Below are 20898 nucleotides of genomic sequence, written 5' to 3'. Positions count from 1 at the left end.
TTATATCTCACTGTCCTTCAACAGAGAGTCAAGAACTCTTCAGGACTTGTTTTTATAGATTCAATGAAAATTCTTTCCTCTTAGGGGACAAAATGAAGCCCCACATATTTGGAAAATACCCGAATGGAATCTGAGCCACTTCCTTTTTTTTTTTTTCCACTTCCTTTTTTTAATGAAATTATGGTGACTTTTGCCCATGCTCCTTAGAACTTATTATCCAGAATAAACAAGAACTGGGCATTGATCTGTGGCCTGACCTCTGTACACTGCCTGGCACACAACAGGCACTTGAGAGATGTTGAATAAACTACAAAAGACCAGCTTCCAGCAAGAATTCAGAATTAAGATAGTTTTTTTAATTGATCTTTTTATTTTTATTTTTATTTTTAAAAATTTATTTATTTATTTATTTGCCAGAGAAAGAGAGAGAGCTAAGTAGGCAGAGTGGCAGCCAGAGGGAGAGGCTCTCCACTGAGCAGGGAGCCAGATATGGGACTCGATCCCAGGACCCTGGGATCATGACCTGACCTGAAGGCAGCTGCTTAACTGACTGAGCCTGACCTGAAGGCGGCTGCTTAACCGACTGAGCCACCCAGGTGCCCTAATGGTCTTTCTTAATAGGTATTTAGTAAGTGGAAGGTTTTAGAGATAATTTTAACATAATTAACAGGAAGATGCTTGATAAATACCTTGGGTGTAGAGACATATGAAATCAAAACGCGAAAACTTCAAAAGTCTAAAAGTTTATTGCCAGAATAGCAAACTTCATAAAGACACCTTTTTAAAGTACATAGTAAATGACGAGCAAAATAAACAGAAAACTTTGGCCAAAGAGAAGCAAAGATTGCTGCTATCATGCACGTATAGTCAAATTAATGCCAAACCAAACGGGTGCATTTAAGAGCATATTGGTTACACAATCCACAATCTAAAACTAAAGGAGACTTATTCCAAAATGTTTGGGTTTGCGGTGGAGTATTCTAGGGAGGATGGGAGGGCTACTTTTCTCCTAATACAGAAAAACGGAAGCATTTAGATGAGAAACAGAATGAGGACTAAAGTAACCACGATCAGCATAATTTCATCTCCAAGAACAGAAATACGTACTATAGGCCAAAAGAAGTACAAGCACCGATCAAAACTCTAAACACGGAAGGAACAAACTCTAGATTCAATTTGTGCTATCCTTACAACTGATTACCACGTCATACGCACCACATCCGGCGTATTCCGTACGGCGGGTGAGCTAAGAAGATAAAAAGCCAGAACAGCCTTTACTACTTGATTTCAACCAGGGTTATGTCTTCGGAATCACAGAAAGCTCTATCACGATACTGCAAGCACTAGGTTTTCTTCTAGTAAAGTGAACTTTCACGTAAAGGAAGCCAAGGAAACAGCAAGTAACTGACTACTAGTGCCCAATAGAGCTACTGCTGAAGGAGTAGGAGTAAGAGTAGGAGGAATTTCCGGTCGCATCAAAGCTTCCTCTCCGGGACCCACTGCGGGAACCAGAGCGAGAGCCGGAGCGGGATCCAGAGCGGGAGCCGGAGCGGGATCCAGAGCGGGAGCCTGGGGCAGAAGACATGTTATAGGGGCTAGGCAAGCCCTTGGATGAAACAGAGGCAGCCTCCAGAAGGCGAAGGCCGGTGATGTCTTCCACCATGGAGCGATTCATGGCATCCTTATAGGATATTTTTAATTTGGTTTTGGGGCAGGTGAGGATTTTGGCGTAGCTGCTGGTGTCTTGCAGCCTCTGGGCGGCTCTGCCGTCGATGAACCCCTTCCTGATGGCTTCTTCCGTGCTTATCCTCCCATGCACTTCCGGGTCAACAAGGCCCCCAGTGAGGTACTGGAACTCCAGGAAGCGCTGGCCTGCCTCATAGGGGAGCCATTTTTCTTTGACTGCCTCTGCGGCTGACATCTTCTTCTTTCCCTTCACCCCTTCAAAGCCGATGAAGGCTTTCTGAGCGGGCTTCAGCCTGGTGGCCATATCTTGGTCGATGAGGCCCTGGGAGACTGCGTCCTGAAGTGACAGCTTCTGACCGCTGGTTGGGTGGATGATGCCGCCCGTGCAGGCCTGCGCCTCCAGAAGCCTCTGACCGGTGATGCTGTCGACGATGCCCCGCTCTATTCCTTCCGTGATGGAGATCTTCTCCAAGTTTTCCGTGTCAAAGATGGCTGCAATGGGGCTCGATTCTTCCAGCGGGTCAGACAGAGAGCTGCTCCGGATGGTTATGTTCCTGACACTGGAGACTGTGGAAATCTTACTCACAGACTCGTGTCGGGAGTTGCTGAAAACCTCATCACTGATACCACCCCCTATCCCACTGCTGTTGCCGACACCGTTTTTCAAGGAGATCATATCAGCAAACTGAGTGAGGCTGAGGCTGCCGGATCGGTACTGGTCGAAGAACTTCCTGTCAATGAGGCCCTTGTCAATGGCGTCTTGGATATCATACTGACTGCCTGTCTTCCTGTCGACCAGGACCACCCTGGTGGAGCCGTCAGATCCAGTGATGGTTATTTCTTCCCACTCACACTCCTGCTCACACAGTTCTCTGAAGGTTTCATAATCGATCAGGCCCTTCTTGTAGGCCTCCTGAACGGACATCTCCTTGTTGGTCTCTGGGTCAACGATGACCACTCTACGCTTCCTGAGAGTGTTCTTCTGTGACGTCTGCACCTCCTTCTTCTTCTCCTTCAGGGGCAGAAGACAGAGCCCTGTCTCCTCATCCTTGATACACCGCTCTTTCAGTTGCAGATAGGTAAGATTCTCTTCGGTGTTGGGGTCAAAAAACCCTTTCGTATCGTCACTTGGATCTGACAGAATCTCACTGAGCTCCTCATTAAAGTAGCCCCTCTTGTAGGCCATGTCAACCGGCAAACGATGGCTCTCCTTTGGATCGATGATCCCACCTGTCGCGATCTGCGCTTCCAATAAACGGATGCCGTGGCCCTTTTCAATGAGTTCCTTGTTCATGGCTTGGAACAAAGAGATGATGTTTCCTGTTTCAGGATCATTGTACCCGGTGACAGCTCGTTCTGCAGACAGGAGCTTCTCTTTGAACTCAATACCCACCAGGCCTCTTTTGTAGGCTTCCTCCACCGGTAACCGCAAGTTGCTGACAGGATCGACTATAAAGCCAGTGGCTGCTTGGGCTTCCAGCAACTCCAGGGCAGTACCAGGTCGGACCAAGCCAATCTTCATGGCCTCATAAATGCCAAGCTTCTGCTTCGTGGTCTCATTGTATATGCCTGCTATGCAACTTGAACCCTGAAGGAAGTCTTTAATTCTCTCACCAACCTCGTCATAGGAAATCTGACCTGATTCCAGTTCATTTACAGTGGACGGTCTCAATATACCGGAATCTACCAGCTCAGAGACGGTCACCTGTTGTCTGATTCCTTGGAAGGACATACTTCTCTTCTGCACTGACAGCAAGAGCAGCCCGGTGTGTGGTTCGATTCTGCACCGTTCCCTCAGCTGCATATAACTGACTTTCTTTTTGGTGACTGGATCCACAAAGTTTTTCTGACTATCTCGGGGATCATTCAGGGACCGATACAAATCCCTGTCAATCAGCCCACGGGCCAACGCTACATCTTTTGGCAAAAAGACACTATTCACGGGGTCCACCACACCCCCTGAAGCAATCTGGGCTTCTAGCAGGCGCATTCCGGTTTCTCTGTCGATCAGATTTTTCTTGATGGCTTCCGAAACAGAGACCGTCTTGCCGGAGAAGGGGTCGTCAAAACCAGTGACGGCTTTCTCTGCTGTGTATATCTGCTGGCGGTCATCGAAGTCAATGAGGTCCCGAGCGATGGCGTTGTCCACGGTCAGCTTCTCGTTCCTGTGGGGGTCGATTATACCGCCTGTAGCTGCCTGGGCCTCTAGGAGCATGACCGTGGATTCCGGGGTGATTAACTTCTTCCTCTTGGCCTCCACCAGGGAGTACTTCTCCTTCGGGGAAGCAGATGCTCCAGCGATGGCTCCCGCACCCCTAAGGAAAGGCTGGATTTCAGAGGCAACTTCTTCCACTGACTTCTTCCCCTTCAACAGTTTGTCCAAGGTTGTTTTGTCAATCAGTTGGCACTCATAGAGCTGCATGGCCGTCACCTTCTTCCTCAGTCCGTCGAACACCAGCTTGGAGGAGTCGACGGTCCACTCGTACTCAGTCTGGGTCTCCCGGTGGGAGCCGTAGGGACGCTGCTTGAGCCTGTCGATTTCCCTCTGAAGGCGGGAGCGCTCGGTTTCCAGCTGTGACTGCGTCTCCCTGGTGGAGTCCTCCAGCTTGCGCCGGTACCGCTCCTCGATCCTCTTGATCTCAGCCTGCAGTCTCTCGATCTCGCTCCGGAAGCTGTTCTTCTCCCTCTCGCTCTTTTCTCTCTCCGACTCGATCTTCCTAATGGTCTCTTCCTTGCGGGAGTACTGGGTTTTCCACTGGTTGAGGTCATTCTGGATCTGCTGCTTCTCACACTCCAGGCGCTGCTTTAGCCTGCTTTCCGCCTCCAGCGCTGTTTTCAGGCGGTTGAGCTCATCCTCCAGCCTCTGCAGCCGGGTCTTGTCCTGCTCCAGAACTTTGATCTTCACCAGAAGGCTCTCCCTTTCCTGCACCACCTGAGTGCACTGGTTCTTGGATTCCTGAATCCTGTTCGATGCCTGGAATTTAAAAAGAGAGAAACGGGAAGAGATAATGTTGCGACTGTATCATACGGTGATCATAATTCAATCTCTTTTCCTACATTAAAAAAAAACTTATTTACTTATTTGCCCTTCCTCTGTGTTCCCTGGATATACTGCTATTTTATCTTATAAATTCCATAAATATAGGTTGCCACTTGGATAAATGGCTTCATACTTACTATTGTTTCAGAAGGAACTAGGAGAAGTTGTAGACCTCTCTTGTTCTTAACAGGGATTACGGTTTGAAAAAATATGGGGAGTTTCGTTTCCCAGTTATTGCACCTGCTAACACCTACATCCCACCTGTTACATCTACAGTAACACATTTAATAAAGCAAAATAAATCTATGGACGTATGCACACCCCATATCCAGCCCCACACAAATATTGTCTACAGAAGTCAATCGTATCAGAACTTAAAGAAGGTATTTTTAAATTAGGGGTTAAAAGAAGAAAAGGCAAACAAAAAGAAACATATTAGGCTGGTGATCAAAAGAGAACTGAATAATGATCAAGAGAGAATTGAAGAATGCATGCAGAAAAATCACGGAAGCAAGAAAGAAAAGGTGATTTTAAAATTGCATAGAAAACCCCTTTAATTATGGCTTTAATCTCAAAATACACTCATGAAAAATGCAGGTCTGAGCTCATTAAGTGAAGAGCTATCTTCTAGAAAACAGAGTGGACCGTCCAGAAGACAAGCTCTGAGCTGTTACAACCCCCGTTAATGTTCGAAAGGCATGGCCAGACAGCGGTTCCACACAGAGGGGCATCAAAGCAACGAGAGAAGAGAAGGGCACACAGCACTGAAATTACACTAGAGCGGAGCAGTGGCCTGGGTTATGACAGGGAGCAGCGCAGCAAGCGGCAGAAAAAGCAGAGAGTCCGGGAGCATCCAGTCCCGGGAGCAGAAGCACAGCCAAGACCAGGTGGAAGCAGGGCAAACGATTTAAAAGACAGTGGAGCTGTGATCAAATATTTGTGAATACCTCTAAAGCCTGCTTTTGGAATTTCTCAATTTCCTGTCTCAAATTTTCCCTCTCTCTCTGTAAATCATTAATGAGCCCCTGCAGCTCCAGGGTCCGGTTGTTGCTCAGCTGTAGCTGGCTCCGGAGCTCAGAGATGGTGGTGTTTTTGTCGCTGTCCGCCTCGCTCCGGCTCCTCCTGAGGTCGTCGTACTCCAGCCGCAGGTTCCGGAGCTCCTCCTCCAGCATCAGGTGCTCCTTGGTCAGGTTCTCCGTGAGAGACTGCAGCCTCTCGATTTCGATCTTGCTCTCGTTCAAGCTCCGGCTCTTGTCCTCGATCGCCTTCTGGAAGTGCTCATTCCTCAGGTGAGCCTGCTTGAGGTTGTCCTGCTCCTGGAGCAGCTGCCGCCGGAGGGCCTCGACCTCGCCGGAGAGCCTTCTCAGCTCCTCCTGCGTCCGCTGCTTGTCCCGCAGGTGGCCCTCCAGCACATCCCTCTGCTGCCGCAGGTCGTCCTCGCTGCGTTTCTTGACGATGGACGCCTGCTCCAGCTGCTGCGTCAGGCTGGTAATCTTGATCGCCTGCTCCTTTAGGGACCGCCTCATGCCTTCCAGCTCCTCCTCCAGCTTCTTCCTCTTGGACGAGTCCTCGCAGGCGGTCCTCCGCAGCCGGGCCAGCTCGTCTTCCACCTTCTGCTTCTGCAGCTGCAGGTCCTTCAGGGAGCTCTGGAACCGCGCGATGTCCTGGTCCTTCACGCTCCTCTCCTGGGACACCCTCTCGTAGTCGATCCGCAGCCGCGAGAGCTCCTGCTCCTGCAGCTTCAGCTTCCCGATCGTCTCGGCGGCGCTGCTGTTGGCTTTCTGCAGCTCGTACTGGGTTCTCTGCAGCTTCGCGTTCTCCTCCTCCAGGCACTTCCGCGCGCTGCTTTCCGAGTCGATCAGCTGTTTGAGCCTTTCTATCTCCTTGTTTTTGTCCTGGATCGTCTTGGCGGCATCGTCGAGGGACTGCTTGTAGCGCAGGCTCTCCTCCGTGCGCATCTGGGTGACCTGGCGCAGCTCGATCTCCAGCTGCTGCTTCCTCTGCGACACCTCAGTGCCGGTGGCCTTCTGCTGCTGGGCACTCTCCTCCACCCTCCGGAGCGTCTCCGTGGTCTGGGCCAGCGTGTCCTTCAGCCGCTTCACCTCCTCGGACAGGCTCCGGTTCTCCCGGGTGAGGGTGTCGATCTGGGCTCGGTAGCCGCTGGTGTCCTCCTCCTTCTGCATGGTGAGCTGGTGGATGGTGGTCTTGGTGATGTTGATCTCCGTCTCGAACTGGTTCTTTAAGCTGATGATCTCCTCATCGTAGCTGTTCCTTACCTTTGCCAGTTCATTCTCATACTCCCAGCGGCGCTTGGCCTCCTCCTGAAACTCGGCTTTGAGTCTCTCGATCTCCTTGTTCTTGTCCTGGATGGTCTTCGCCGCCTCCTCCAGGGACTGCTTGTGTCGAGCGTTGTCCTCCGAGCGCTGCTGGAGGACCTGCTTCAGCTCCAGCTCCAGGTGCTGCTTCTTCTGCAGGATCTCGGCGCCGCAGGCTTTCTGCTGCAGGGCATCCTCCTCCGCCCGCCGCCGCTGCTCCGTGGTCTGCAGGATGCTGTCGTTGAGCCGGACGATTTCGTCCTTCAGGTCGCGGTTTTCCCTCGAGAGGCGGTCAAGCTGGTTCCTCAGGTTTTTGGAATCGTCCTCCTTCTGCATGGATATCTCCTTGATGGTGGTCTTCGTAATGTTAATCTCTGTTTCATACTTGTTCCTTAAATTACTCATCTCCTCATTATAGTGGTTTCTTACCTTTGCCAGCTCATTTTCATATTCTCTCTTCCGGGCGCCCTCCTCTTGCAGAAGAACCCTCAACCTCTCTATCTCGTACTCCTTCTCCTTGATGGCTTTCTCAGACTCCATCTTCTGCCAGCCAAGGCTCTCCTTCTCGCACTGCCTGGCCTTCTGCAGCTGGTCATAGTCACTCTTCTGCTGGTCAAACCTGTCTTCCACGGCCTTCCTCCTCCGCTTCTCATCTTCGATCTCGTAAGTCAGCCGGGTGATCTTCTCGTTCAGTTCTTTTATTTGGCCGTAGCACTTGTCCAGGTTTTGCTTCGCGGACTTTCCATCCAGCTCCGCTTGCCTCTTCAGCTCCTCCAAGCTCACGAGCTTGGCTTTGAACTGAGAACATTCCGCCTGGTATTTCTGCAGGTTCTGATCCAGGAATTTGTTCTTGTTGCAGTTTTCAGAGTTGGCATCCCGGGCCAGCCTGAGCTCCTCTTCCAAAACTTCGATCTTGGTATTTTTCAGCTGGGGAAGTGAAAGGAGAAATTAGGTTGAAAGAAAAACATCTCATGTTGTAAGACAGGGAGCTCATTGCCCCTCCCAGCTCATCCTGGGGTCTCCTTTCTCTTTACACGCCTGCACTTGGGCACGCACAAACCACACACACACACACACACAGAAGCACACATACAGAGTGATACAAGGCTACAACTACTACACAAAAATTCATGAAATCTGTATTCTCATCATAATTCTTCCATCAGCAATCTGTACGATCTTAGCAAATGATACAATACCCTGAGTTTCCCCTGCCTGGTCTGTAAGTGAGCCTATCTCTCCCAAGATCAAAACCTTGAAGGTTTCACATACTATGTTTCCTTTCTTTCAAGGTAGAAAGTTTTCATAGAAACTCAGTATGTGTATTAGAAATGAGGAGTAAATGAAGCAATTACTCAACATAAAAAATCCAAATCCAGCCAATGCAGGACATTCTCTTCCTTAACTGAACACACACAAACAAAGCAAATAAAGCAAATCCCTTAACCAAATGATAAAGGAAATTACTGGGTTTTTTCATAAGGTAAAGTAGCTAGAATTTTATAAATATTACCTAACTCCATTCACAGCTGTGTCCCTGATTGCAGAACTCACATCTGACTTATGAACAAACTATATACCAGTGAGTGTTTACAGTGAGTGTGTCCAAATCCAGATTATAATGAGGCAATAATAATAAGGTTCTATTCCATTTTCTTTTCTGATCCTCCAAGGAAATCAAGTAAGTAAATTACCTTCAGATCTTCCAAACTCTTCAGCATCTCACTTAAGAATCTATAGTAGTCTCCAGACCTCGTAAGTAGTTCTATGTACCGAGCGTGGATATCGGCAGCCTTGAAAAAAAGGAGTGAAAGGAATTTTAATTGAAAATCGAAATGATCGTTTAAAGAGTGAACTCCCCTCGTTCATGTGTGCTAATTCCAAAATCCAGAGGTACAACAAAGGGCTGATAATATTGTATTCCAACCGCATGACTCTAGGGTGTTTCTCCGAAGCTATCCAGTCGGCGATGTTCTCTGATGTCTTTGGGAAGAAGCTTTCTTTTAAAGATCTGCTAGACATTTTCCACTTGTTAAGAGCCTCCCTCATTAAGCCTAGAATTTTAGCCCAGTTCCTGCAAAGATTCTAGCATATAAACACTAGATTCAGACTTCCACTGACCATTTCCTAAAATGCACCACATATTGATGACCTACATTAAGGGAGCATAACCTGCTTTTAAACCTGTTTTGAGGGGATCCCCTGGAACAAGCGGTGAATTCAGGGTCTGCAGGGAAGACAGGAAGGGGACAGGGAAAAAAGATGCAGGAGGGACAACTAGGAAACAGGTATTGACATAGCTACCTCTTGCAGAATCACCCCAGAGGGAGACTGGACCATGGTTCTCTTGATAGGTATGTTCAGGAGAGTTTCCAAGCCTGAGGTATATGACGCCAGCTGGAGTTCATAATCCTGCCGAATAACAAAGTTTAAGGTAAACATACCCAATGGACCTAACAAGTCACTGACAGCTACAGTTCCATGGCTTTAAATCATCAAGCTGTATTTTTAATGACCAACCTCGAGGCTATCATGTACGGATAGTGTCCAAGTAGCTAATATTACATTATTAAACCAAATGGTACATCTTTACATACTAAACGAAGATTTTTACACATACTACCAGTGTGAAGAATGAAGAGCAGCCCACCCCCACAGATGCTGCCCATGTGCAGTGAGTTCAAGTTAAAGGTTAACAAACTTTTTATGGTCTGTTCAGGAAAGACTACATGAAAGCCGTAATTGCTATCCTCAAGAAGTTTATAGTTTTTGGGGCGCCAGGGTGGCTCAGTCAGCTAAGCATCTGATTGTTGATTTGGGTTCGGGTCATGATCTTCGGGTCATGAGATCGAGCTCCACGTCAAGCTCTGTGCTTAGCCTGGAGTCGGCTTGGGATTCTCTCTCTCCCTCTCCCTTTGCCCTTCCCCCTGTTCAAGCATGAGCATATGTGTGTGTGCTCTCTAAAAAAAAAAAAACAAAAGCAAAAACAAAAAAGAACTTTAAAATTTAAAAATAGTGGTGTGCACTCTTTAAAGTAAATCAGAAAATAATGCAGTTACTAGTATAGATTTTTAAAATACGGAACACTTTACAAATTTGCATGTCATCCCTGTGCAAGAGCCATGCTAATATTCTGTCTCATTCCAATTCCAGTCCATGTGCTGCTGAAGTGAACACAGTTAACAGTATTCTTGACGAAATGCCATCATTCTTTGTGACACCAGCATACCTTAATCGAATTTGCACAAAGTTCGGCAATTTTTTGCACTTCTTCTGATTTGTCTCGTTTCCCACATATTTCATTGTGCAAGTTCTATACAAAAAATAAAATATTTATAAACACCAAAGTGTACAAATAATTTTATATGAATAGTATTACATGGCTGAACAACTGTTTTCCCTCAGTATATTACTACATTCAGTGACCTCACCTTCTCACAGCTAAACCTTAGGAGATGAGGGTGTTTTCTCTTCAGCAAAGACAAGCACAATCGTCACCTTTTTTTTTCTCTAAGAGGAAGCTTTCTAATCTGTGCTTTTTTCTGATCCTAAGGCCTCAACTTATAAAGATACTTTACTATAATGTTACATTATTTCTAGTTAACAATTGATTTCTTTGTATCTCAATTATTTTTCCTTTGGGCCATCTGCCAGCCATTCGCAAGATGAACTAATAATATTATTAAATACCCTTTCGAACCTAGGTAGTGCTGAGAAAAACAGAGGCAAATACAGCTTACACCCAGTGTTCTCTAAGGGAATGACATATTGGCTTATACCTTCTGCTCATTCAAAAATCGCATGACTGTGTTGGAGTCACCAAACTTCATGGATTCTAAGGCATCCTGGCGGCGTTTGGCATCATAGAGCCACTTGCAGAAAGCCTGATAATTATCACGATAATTCCTCAGTTGCTTGATTTGTTTCTCGAGATCCCACAGTCTGGAGGAAACAGATAGGGTAAAATTATTAAAGCAATGCTATCGTTTCTGAAAGTATTTAACAGAGTAATCACATGATATCACCCAGTAATTCCACCTGCTGCACACTCAAAACTGGAAACATGCACCCATACAAAAAGTTATCCATGAATATTCCTAGGGACATCTTTCCTGATAGCCAAAAATCATCAATGGATGAAGGAATAAATAAAATGTGGTACAGCCATACGATAGAATATTATTCAACCATAAAAAAGAATGAAGTACAAATACATGCTGCCCCACGGAGGAACCTTGAAAACATTATGATGAGTAGGGAAAAACAGTCACAAAGGACCACATATGGGCTGATTCCATTCCTACAAAATGTCTGGAATAGGCAAATATACAGAGACAGAGGGAAGATGGGTGGTTGCTTGGGGCCAGAGGGTTGGGAGGTAACAGGGAACGACTACTAATGGGGACAGAGCTTTTTCTTCTTAGGGTAAAGAAAATGTTGTAGACGTAGATTGTGGTGATGGTTACACCCTTCTGATGCACTAAAATCCACTAGACTGTACACTGTCAGTGGGAAAGTTGTGTGACATGTGAACTAGCTATCAATAAAGATGTCTGTGTTCTTTTTTAGTCAATAAAGATATTTTTAAAAAGTAGTTACTAAAAGGAACGACATCAAAATTCAGGATACTTTTAAACCCTCATTTGGAATGAGGTGGTAGCAGACGTAATTTTCTTAAATTTCAGAAGAACACTCACTCAAAGCATCTGCTCCTTCCAACAATCCTGACAAGAGTTTATAGGACCTCCAAGAACCTGATCAATGGCTTCCATTTTTTTCTAAGAGCCTGGAGAGCACCTGTTAGGGGTTGATTCAAGCTGGGCTGCTATGATGTACCCACTTCCCATTTCCAACAAAGTTGCCTCCAAAAACAGAGTGCCCCTTGTGCCTAACTTACACACCAAACCAAACCAAACCACTACTTTGACAGTGATCACTTCAAGTGACATTATCTTGGAACAAGCAAACGGGAAGAAAGCAGGGACAGAGATTGGCACACCTGTAGTCTATCTGTTTATCTATTTTTTGCCAGCGGTCTGTCAGCTGTGTGACTTTGTCACTGAACTTGCCCAGATCCAGGTCATAGAGTGGATACTGCTGTGAGGTCTGGGAGTGGATCTGCTGGGCCTTCTGCAGCTCTGTCTTCATGGTGGCCAGCAAGGACTTCTTCAAGTTCAAGTCATTTTTGATTTTCTGTCACAGGAGAAAGAAAAGAGTACAAGTTAATCTCTCAGAACACTTGTGTTTTTAAGTGCTCATCAATCCAGGAAGACATCTTCACTGATTGCATTTTCCAGTATTTATGTCCATGATCTACTTCCTGATGCCACCCCACTGACAAAAGATTCAGTGTGAGAAATTCCTTTGTTTGAGAAATGCTAAATACCACACTGTATCCCATTCCTGAATAATTGTAACACATATGAACGTTCTTGAAGAGGAAAAAAAGTCCTGTGGCAAAGAAACCAGTTTAATTATGTTTAACTCTGCATTCCCCAAACTCATCTCACCACAAATTACCTGTGCACAGAGTTCCTGCTAGCACACTCTGGAAAGCAAGCGTTCTAGAGATAACAACCAACGTCAACCATGTGTGGCCAGCGAAATCCAGGAATCCTCAAGACTCATTAAAAAGTTACCGAAGCCTCAGGATCGAGCACTGAGCAGTCCTGCATTATTTCCCATAACCCCGGGCTCTGCGATAACGGACTGTGACTTCCAGTTACCTTCAGTCCACAGCGGTAAGCTTCCACTTTATCCAGATCCAGGCACACGGTTTCCTCTTCAGTGAGTCTGGCTTCGTACACCTTCAACATGTCTTCTGTCTGCAGGATAGCCTGGAGTAGAGCTCTCACTGTGCATAAGCTGTAAGGAGCCAAGGAGGTCAAAGACATTGCCGGTGACATAACTAGACTTTGAACGTTTGGCTCTGGCACTATTAATGAAAGAATGTTAAAGCCGATAAAAAAAAAAAAAATTCATTTTGCCTATCCTACAACTGCAGGAGCAACAGACTCCCCCCGCCCCACCCCTGCACCAACTGCAGGAGCAACAGGCTCCCTCCCCCACCCCACCCCTGCACCAGGATTCAGACAGCCATTGTGTGTTCACTGAAGATTTCGAAGTCCTGACTCTTACAGATATACCTCGGCTGTAAGATACATTAGATTTCACTACGGTGGAATGAGAACCGAGGCCAGAGGACCCTCTCTCGGAGGCACAGAAGAATGCGAGGAAGCCCATAGTGAAACCGAGCAACCTGGAGGCAAGGCTGCAGTGAGTCAAGCAGAGAAAGCAAACGAAGTGTGACAAAATGAAGCCTGAGAACAGCAGAATGTGTGTGACTGAGTCACTCGTGTTTACCTGTTTAAGTAGCCATCTGTCACACCATTGATATTTTCCAGTTTCTGGAACAGCCCGAATACCTCATTCTGTAAGTAGCAGTATTTCTCCGAACCTCTGAAGTTAGCTAGCATGTCTTTCAGCTGGTTGAGAACCTCAGCAATTGCTTGAGAATCGTTCTGCACACTCTGTTCAAAAAAAAGAAGGAAACTGCTAGATGTAGCCATCCAATTCTTAGGGTCCTTTTTTTTTTTTTTTTTTTTTGTCCCGAACAAGTCCACTAAATGGAAAAGCCTCGAGAGACAGAGTTGACATTTCATTTCATTCTTTGGGGAGACCTTATCCGCACGGTGTAAACATGGCCCTCTTCTGCAGGGTATCTAACTTGCACTTCCCAGTGCGGTGCCCAGGCGTGGCTGAGCAGAAAAGATCTCGGAGCGGGGAGTTCAAACACTGCAGCTGCAGTCCCAGCTCTGTCCATGGCTTTGAGCTTTTACCAACAACCGCCTCACCCCATCAAATCTCTCCATGTCAGTCTCCTGTCTATAAATAAAAATAATTCTGTTTAGCCTGTACCGTAGGTGGTATCAGGCAGCAACCTAATTAATGTCTATGAAAACTTTCCCTGTGTCCGACAAGGGGAAACGCTGTAGCCTGATCCAGCAACCCACACACCAACACAAGGTGGCTTAATCCCCAGCCTGGGAACCTTCTACAAACTGGAAGCAGAGGAGAGAAAAAAGGAAATCCTGCCAGAAGCCTGTTTTCTTGAAAATTAGTGCTTCTTCTCTATAAATATTTAAACCAATAGGTTTTTAAATTACTTTGCAGATAAATACAAATATAGCTAGTACTGGTTGAAACAATACTGGATGCCTACCTTCAGCTCATTTATTTTCACTGTGATGTGGTGCGTAGACCCCTGGTCTGCTAGGAGCATGTTTTTAAGGCTCATTCTGCCCTCACAGTGCTCCATCTGCCTGCGAATCTTCTGGAGCTCCATCAGCATCCATGTTTCTTGCTTGTCATTTTCTCGGTTGGTTTCAATCACTTTATTATGGTTGAGATCTTGGCAGGAACTATGATGAGTGATTTCAGTGGTGGTTACTGTAAAAATAGGTTAGGACCGCAAACATCAGAGAATTCCTAGCTAGAAGGTTGCTTGGCCTCAAAAAGCACCTACACTGCACAAACTGTAGCTCCCTCCTTTGATTTGATTCTGAATATTTAGAGTATAGGTGACTTTAGATAGGTTATTTTCTGAAGAAGGGATTCTGAAACTAGTTGTACGCAAAATACTTTCTGTTGGAGCTGTGTGTGTGGTTGATACAAAGAAAAAGATGCCCCAAACCTGTCTGGTGCTGGGGGTGGCCGGGGAGCTGGATGACCAGGGTCTGGTAGTGCTTCTGGGCGTCCGTGAACTGAGACTGCATTTTCCGCTTGTCATCATCTCCAAACATCTCTGAGCCCTGGCTGTTTCTGATGAACTCTTGGTAATGCAGCTCAAGGTCAGATATTGTCTTCATGTAATCTTCTTGCCGCATGGTTTTTAGCTGGAAGTAAACCAGGCAGGAGTGTTGGATCGTCCCCAGGCCGTGACCAAGAAGAGTGCCAGAAAATGCCCTGTGCTAGAGGGGCCTTAAGGCAATACTTGTCAGAGGCCCATTAGGATACAAAAGGTCTTTGGGGCACCTCGGTGGCATAGTCGGTTAAGCATCTGACTCTTGGTTTCCGCTCAGGTCACGATCTCAAGCTTGTGAGATCGAATCCCACATCAGGCTCTGTGCGGAGTCTGCCTGAGATTCCCTCTCCCTCTGCCCCTTCCCCCTCTAGTGCGCGCGCGCGCGCTCTCTCTCTCTCTCAAATAAATAAGTAAATATGTATATATAATATATATATATAATTATATATTTTTTTATATATTTTATACACACACACACACACACACACATATAGACCTTGAGGACTCCAAGATTGCTCCTAAGAGCTACAGACAGAATTTTATTCATCACAGGAAATATTACTGAGAAGTTGCAAATCTAAAGCAGGTTCCAGCAAAGCTGCACTGATTGAAAACAGAGGAAGGGGGGAGGAGGGGGGGAGCCCACCAGACTTATCCATTCTGTGCCTCTCTCCTCTCTGCTGGCCCTGTCATCCCTAGAGGACCCCCCTGAAGCTGGGATTCCTCAGGCCACAACTCAAAAACCACTGGTCTACAGAACTAATGTTTTGGGTGTTATTCCGAGAATTCTATCCCACCTTTCACTTCTGAGATATCCAGTTAATAATCTATGACCTAGCTTTCAATTACTTCAAAGGAGAATCAGATCCAGGGTATTATAGGACCTCAGGCCTTTTCCATGGGCCCTTTTGTCTTGCCGGGCAACTTTAATTTGTACTTCCGTCTGTACCAGAGCCGGCTGCGTGTGACTCCCTCCCATTCTATGTGGGATGGACCCTAACCACTCAGGCAGACTGAGCTAACTCTCCAGATGAAATACCAAAGCCTCAGCTGCACTGCTAGACAGTGTGTCTGGCAGGAACAAGCACCCTGGGCAACAGTGTGGTGCCCCCTCCTGGCAGCCTGAATGGTCCTAAGGATGTACCTTGGCGATGGTCATGGCCCTGATTTTCTCGATGTCTATCATGCAGTAGTGCCAGGACACCAGGCTCTTCATGTTGATGTACAGCTGGTTCCACAGAGCCAAGATGGCCTCGTAGTACTGCTCAATCCTAGAAGGCACAAGGGGAAAGAAAACACGCTGGAGCCCAGCTTTCAAACCCTGACCCAAACGGGAAACCCTGCCATGCTTACACACTGCATAGAAAACTACAACAAGAATAAAACAGAGTAATGGGCAAATGTTCATTTTTTAAACACTCAACATTTAAATGGATCTGGACTAAACTACTTCCCCAAAGCTCATTCTCGATGATCTACATTAGTAGAGATGATGCACTTTGGGTCACAATATACATGTCTTTGTTCTCGTGTTGTTTGTCAGCAACTTTTTAATTGACAGAGGTCTAACACCATGCAGGGTGACTGGTCATGGGATCCTGATGGCTACTGCAGCTTGGAAGTGAGCATGTGGGCTCATTTTGCTACCCTCCCTATTCCGTGTATGGCTGAGGATTTCCATGATAAAAGGTAAACAAGAATCTGCCATGGACAATCTGTACAATGAATGCTCTACTTCCTTGTTGATGAGCAGGTATTAAAATGAAGGGCATTTTATATTTGTGGCTATCTGCAAAATTAGTGATATTCTAAGAATGGAAGAAGAACTTTGAAACAATGCCTTCAAGATACATGGTAGGAATTGTTTCCTCACAGACATCCAGATCTAGGAGGCACAGAGAACTCCCACCAAAATCAACAAAAACAGACCAACACCAAGACATATTGTAATTAAATTCGTAAAATTTAGTGAGAAAGAAAAAAGTCTTAAAAGCAGCAAGACAAAGAAGTCCTTAACTTACAAAGGAAAACCTGTAAGGTTAGCTGGAGATTTCTCAACAGAAACTTGGCAAGCCAGAAGGGAGTGACATGATATAGTGAAAGTGCTGAATAGGAAAAATCTGCAGCCAAGAATATTCTATCCAGCAAGGCTATCATTCAGAATAGGAGAGATAAAGAGTTTCCCAGACAAAAACTAAAGGAGTTCATGACCACTAACCCAGACCTGCAGGAAATATTAAAGGAGACCCTTTGTGCACAAAGACAAAAAGCCACAAATGCAAGAAAAAATCTGAGAACATCTCCAGAAACAATGACAAAACAAGGAATAAAATGGCAATAAATACATATCTATCAATAATTACCCTGACTGTAAACAGACTAAAAGTTCCAATCAAAAGACACAGGGTGTCAGAATGGATTAAAAAAAAGAGACCCATTTATATGCTTCCTACAAGAGACTCATTTTAGACTGAAAGACACCTGCAGATTGAAAGTGAGGAGGTAGAGAAACATTATGCAAATAAAAAACATTTATTATGTAAATTTCAAAAGAAAGTCAGAGTAGCAATACTTATATGGGACAAACTAGACTGTTTTGTTCTTATATTATTTTTATCCTGCTTTGGTCAGAGTCGTAAGGTCCTCATGGAATGATTTTGAATCTGTTTCCTCTATTCCATTATTTCTAAGATCTTGATAAAGATTGTCATTAATTATATTTTTTAAATGTTTGGTAGAATTCACCAATGAAACCATGTTTGAGCTTTTCTGTGCTGGGAGATTTTTGATTCCTAATTCAGCTTTCATTCTTGTTATTGGTCTAAGAAAATTTCCTATTACTTGGATTCAAGATTCATGATTCACTCTTGGTAACTTGTGCATTTTTAGGAATTATCTGGGTTTTTTTCCTTAAGTTATCTGTTAGTATATAATTCTTTACAATAATCTGTTAATCATACTACATATTTCTGTAATTAATTTTTATACTGTTTTCTCTTCCATTTCTAATTTTGATTTTTGAGTCTTCTCTTTTTTCCCCTTAGCTACTGCAGTTAGAGTACTGCTAATTTTGTTTCTCTTTTTAGAAAACCTGATCATAAACTTTCAATATTATGTTATTGTTTATTCTAGTCTTTTATTTATTTCTGTTTTTCTTTGTTCTTTCCTTCCTCTACTAAATTTCAGCTAAGTTTCTTCTTTTTCTAGTTCCCTGTGGTATAATGTTGTTTATTTGAACTTTTTTTCTTAATACCAGCATTTATAGATAAATTTTACTATTATATCTCCTTTTGCTGCATCTCATAGGTTTTGGAATATTGTGGAGCTTTTCTTTTGTTTTGAGACATATTTTGGTTTGCTGTTTGATTTCTAATTTGGCCCACTGCTTGGGCAGTACTGTATTGTTTAATATTTACTTATTAAATATTCAGTATTTAAAAAAAAATGATTCCTCCAGCCCCCATACAGTCAGACATTCTCTTTTACCTTCCAATAAAAACTATAATTCTTCAACATAAAGTTGCATGACAATGCAAGGGACCTTCCTGAACCTCCTTTTTTTCCAGGGAGGGGATTTTTGTGAAAAAGGGCATGTCTGTGTTCCTTGTACAAGCGCTTGCCCTATTTTTCCAAACTCACATTCATGTTGTGGCTACCAGAAACTTCAACAACTTACTTGCAGGAGAGGTCTATGGCCAGAGGGTTTGGAGGAGGGATAATCAGACCAACGGAAGGGACGAGCATGTCCACGCCTCCAGGACCCGTCACATACCACTTGCTGCGCTCATTATTGTCCTTCAGGATGCACTCATCCCCTTTGTGCACGATTTTCTGTAAGGCAAGCGGCCCCGTGTTTTGGCTTTACTCATGAGTACACATAGTTATCTTTTTTTCTCAAAGAGAGAACTAAAGATAAAACTGTGCAATCCATTTGAGCTTCTACCTTATTATTTTTCTTTATTCTGTTTTATTTTTTTTTAAATAGGCTCCACGCCCAGCATGGAGCCCAGCGTGGGGCTTGAACTCACAACAGTGAGATCAAGACCCAGGCTGAAATCAAGAGTCAGATGCTTAACTGACTGAGCCACCCAGGTGGCCCTGATTATTTTTCTTTAAATGAAGATGATCTTTATACATTCCAACAATACTGATGCATTAAATAATGCACAAGAGCCTAAAAGCTGTCTATAGTGATTTAGGAAAAGTAACTTTCCAAAGAAAGCCCAGAGAATCCATTAATAAAGTGAGAAATTCTTTTGTAAAGCAAAAACTCACCCCATGGCTTTCCTATTTTTGTGAGTTCATATTTTACATATTAGATCTACGATGTGGGACTCACTTAGTGCGTATACTCTCTCTTAAAATTTAGAAGTAAAAACAAAAAATTCTGGCATCAGGTCCCCAGAAAAACAACTTTCAAAATTAACTCCACCATCGGAACACCTCACTTTCTAAATTAACTCCCTGGCTTCTTGAAAGGGGTACACTTTGAATATGACAACTATCCTCACTGGTAAAATGTAACGAGCTTGATATTTACGTATTTCAACCTCTATTTCAACTTCTCCTCTCCATGCAAGTTCTTAAAATATTTCTTCCTGCCAGAATAAACTCCACTGTTTTACAACACTCATCTAAGCAACTGATTATGTTTCTTAAACCCTCCGTAATTCTTATATAAGAAATCAGAGCTGTGGGGGCACCTGGGTGGCTCAGTGGGTTAAAACTTTTGCCTTCTGCTCAGGTCATGATCCCAGGATCCTGGGATCGAGTCCTGCATCGGGCTCTCTGCTCAGCAGGGAGCCTGCTTCCTTCTCTCTCTCTGCCTGCCTCTCTGCCTACTTGTGATCTCTGTCTGTCAAATAAATAAGTAAAATCTTAAAAAAAAAAAAAGAAAGAAAGAAATCAGAGCTGTGGGAATTACACAAATAGTAAAACCAAGTCATCGTTCCATATAGATGCTTGTAGGTTGCGCAGAGCCCACAGAATTGATGTGTTCGTGACGACAGAAAATCTGCAATGATAGTCACTTCCCCTACAGCATAATGGTCATATCTCTCATTTCTTTTATGTCCAGAAATTTAAAGAGTTTTCAAGAAACTTAAAGATTTTAGAACTTAAGATTTAAAGGGTACTCACAGATAAAGTTTTGTGTATTAGAAGAAGAGAAGTATTAAGACATAAAATGAATAGTCGAGGGGCGCCTGGGTGGCTCAGTCAGTTAAGCATCTGCCTTAGGCTCAGGTCACGATCCCAGGGACCTGGGAAGCTTCCCCCCAACTCGTGGGGCTCCCTGCTCAGCGGGGAGTCTGTTCCACACCCCCACCCCTCCTCCCACTTCTGCTCCCTCTGGTTTTTCAAAGAAATAAAATCTTTACCAAAAAAAATTTTTTTTAATTAAAAATAAAATAAAATAGCCCATAAATACTCGCTATCCTAATTCTTAAAGACTCTGCTAAGGACTCTGAACAGAGTTGCTGCATTTCCACAGCTTGCCGCTTTGTGTATGAAAGAAAGATATTTACTGTGCTGCTCACTGAAATCTGGATTGAACTCTCCTCCCTCTATTGGCAAAACTCTCACTGTAAAGAAAGGGGAAAAACTTGGGCTTCACCCCCCAAATAATGGTGCCCACCTGGTCTTGTTTGTAGTCACAGAGAGCCCTGAGAATAATGGGTTTGTTGCTCCTATAGTCCGGGTTCCGTGGTTTCAGCTGCACGATCTTCTTGGACTTGTTGACCAAGTTCTGTACCTGACGCTTGTATTCGAGGATTTTCTCTCGTTCTTTCTGCAATTGCAAATAAGATCATATTTTCATCACGCCGATATGCTGTGAATGTCACAGGAGCCCTGCAAGGGACGTCAGCCTGGCTGCTACGACACGACAGATGAGACATTGTTAGAGTGGCATGAGCTCCAAAAAGCCACAAACTACCCCCTCTGCAGGGACTTTCAGCCACTTCGGAAGCTACAGAGCCATGAAGTAAGTGGGCAGGAGAGAAAGTCATTGTGGGGCTAGCATTTGAAGTACGATTTTTCCCAAAGGAACTTCC

The 20898-nt window shown here is 44.7% G+C and overlaps 1 protein-coding gene and 1 non-coding gene across 3 annotated transcripts in view; both read right to left on the bottom strand.

Annotated features, from left to right (window-relative positions):
• Positions 1–727: 727 nt before the first annotated feature.
• The window catches only part of LOC123941513 (desmoplakin), a 43840-nt gene continuing 23669 nt past the window's right edge, over positions 728–20898 (bottom strand). The window contains exons 11-24 of one of the 2 annotated variants that reach the window (XM_046004800.1): positions 20481–20633; positions 18522–18676; positions 15990–16116; positions 14735–14936; positions 14264–14490; positions 13405–13571; positions 12768–12906; positions 12041–12234; positions 10821–10983; positions 10271–10354; positions 9346–9453; positions 8736–8834; positions 7471–7968; positions 728–4660 (exon numbers count right to left, since the gene is read on the bottom strand). In XM_046004800.1, the coding sequence (XP_045860756.1) occupies positions 1412–4660; positions 7471–7968; positions 8736–8834; positions 9346–9453; positions 10271–10354; positions 10821–10983; positions 12041–12234; positions 12768–12906; positions 13405–13571; positions 14264–14490; positions 14735–14936; positions 15990–16116; positions 18522–18676; positions 20481–20633 (5565 nt within the window). In that variant the 3' untranslated portion in view covers positions 728–1411. Of the gene's footprint in view, positions 4661–5673; positions 7969–8735; positions 8835–9345; positions 9454–10270; positions 10355–10820; positions 10984–12040; positions 12235–12767; positions 12907–13404; positions 13572–14263; positions 14491–14734; positions 14937–15989; positions 16117–18521; positions 18677–20480; positions 20634–20898 lie in introns of both variants that reach the window. The other variant, XM_046004799.1, reaches the window with a different exon arrangement.
• Positions 10114–10218, bottom strand: LOC123942899. Its single transcript, XR_006818527.1, has one exon. It is a non-coding gene; the product is annotated as a U6 spliceosomal RNA (small nuclear RNA).

The sequence above is a fragment of the Meles meles genome, chromosome 5 (assembly GCF_922984935.1).
Source record: "Meles meles chromosome 5, mMelMel3.1 paternal haplotype, whole genome shotgun sequence".
In the NCBI taxonomy this organism is placed as follows: Eukaryota; Metazoa; Chordata; class Mammalia; order Carnivora; family Mustelidae; genus Meles; species Meles meles.
The sequence above is the reverse complement of the archived record's forward strand: the minus strand, read 5'-3'. Positions and strand labels throughout refer to the sequence as shown.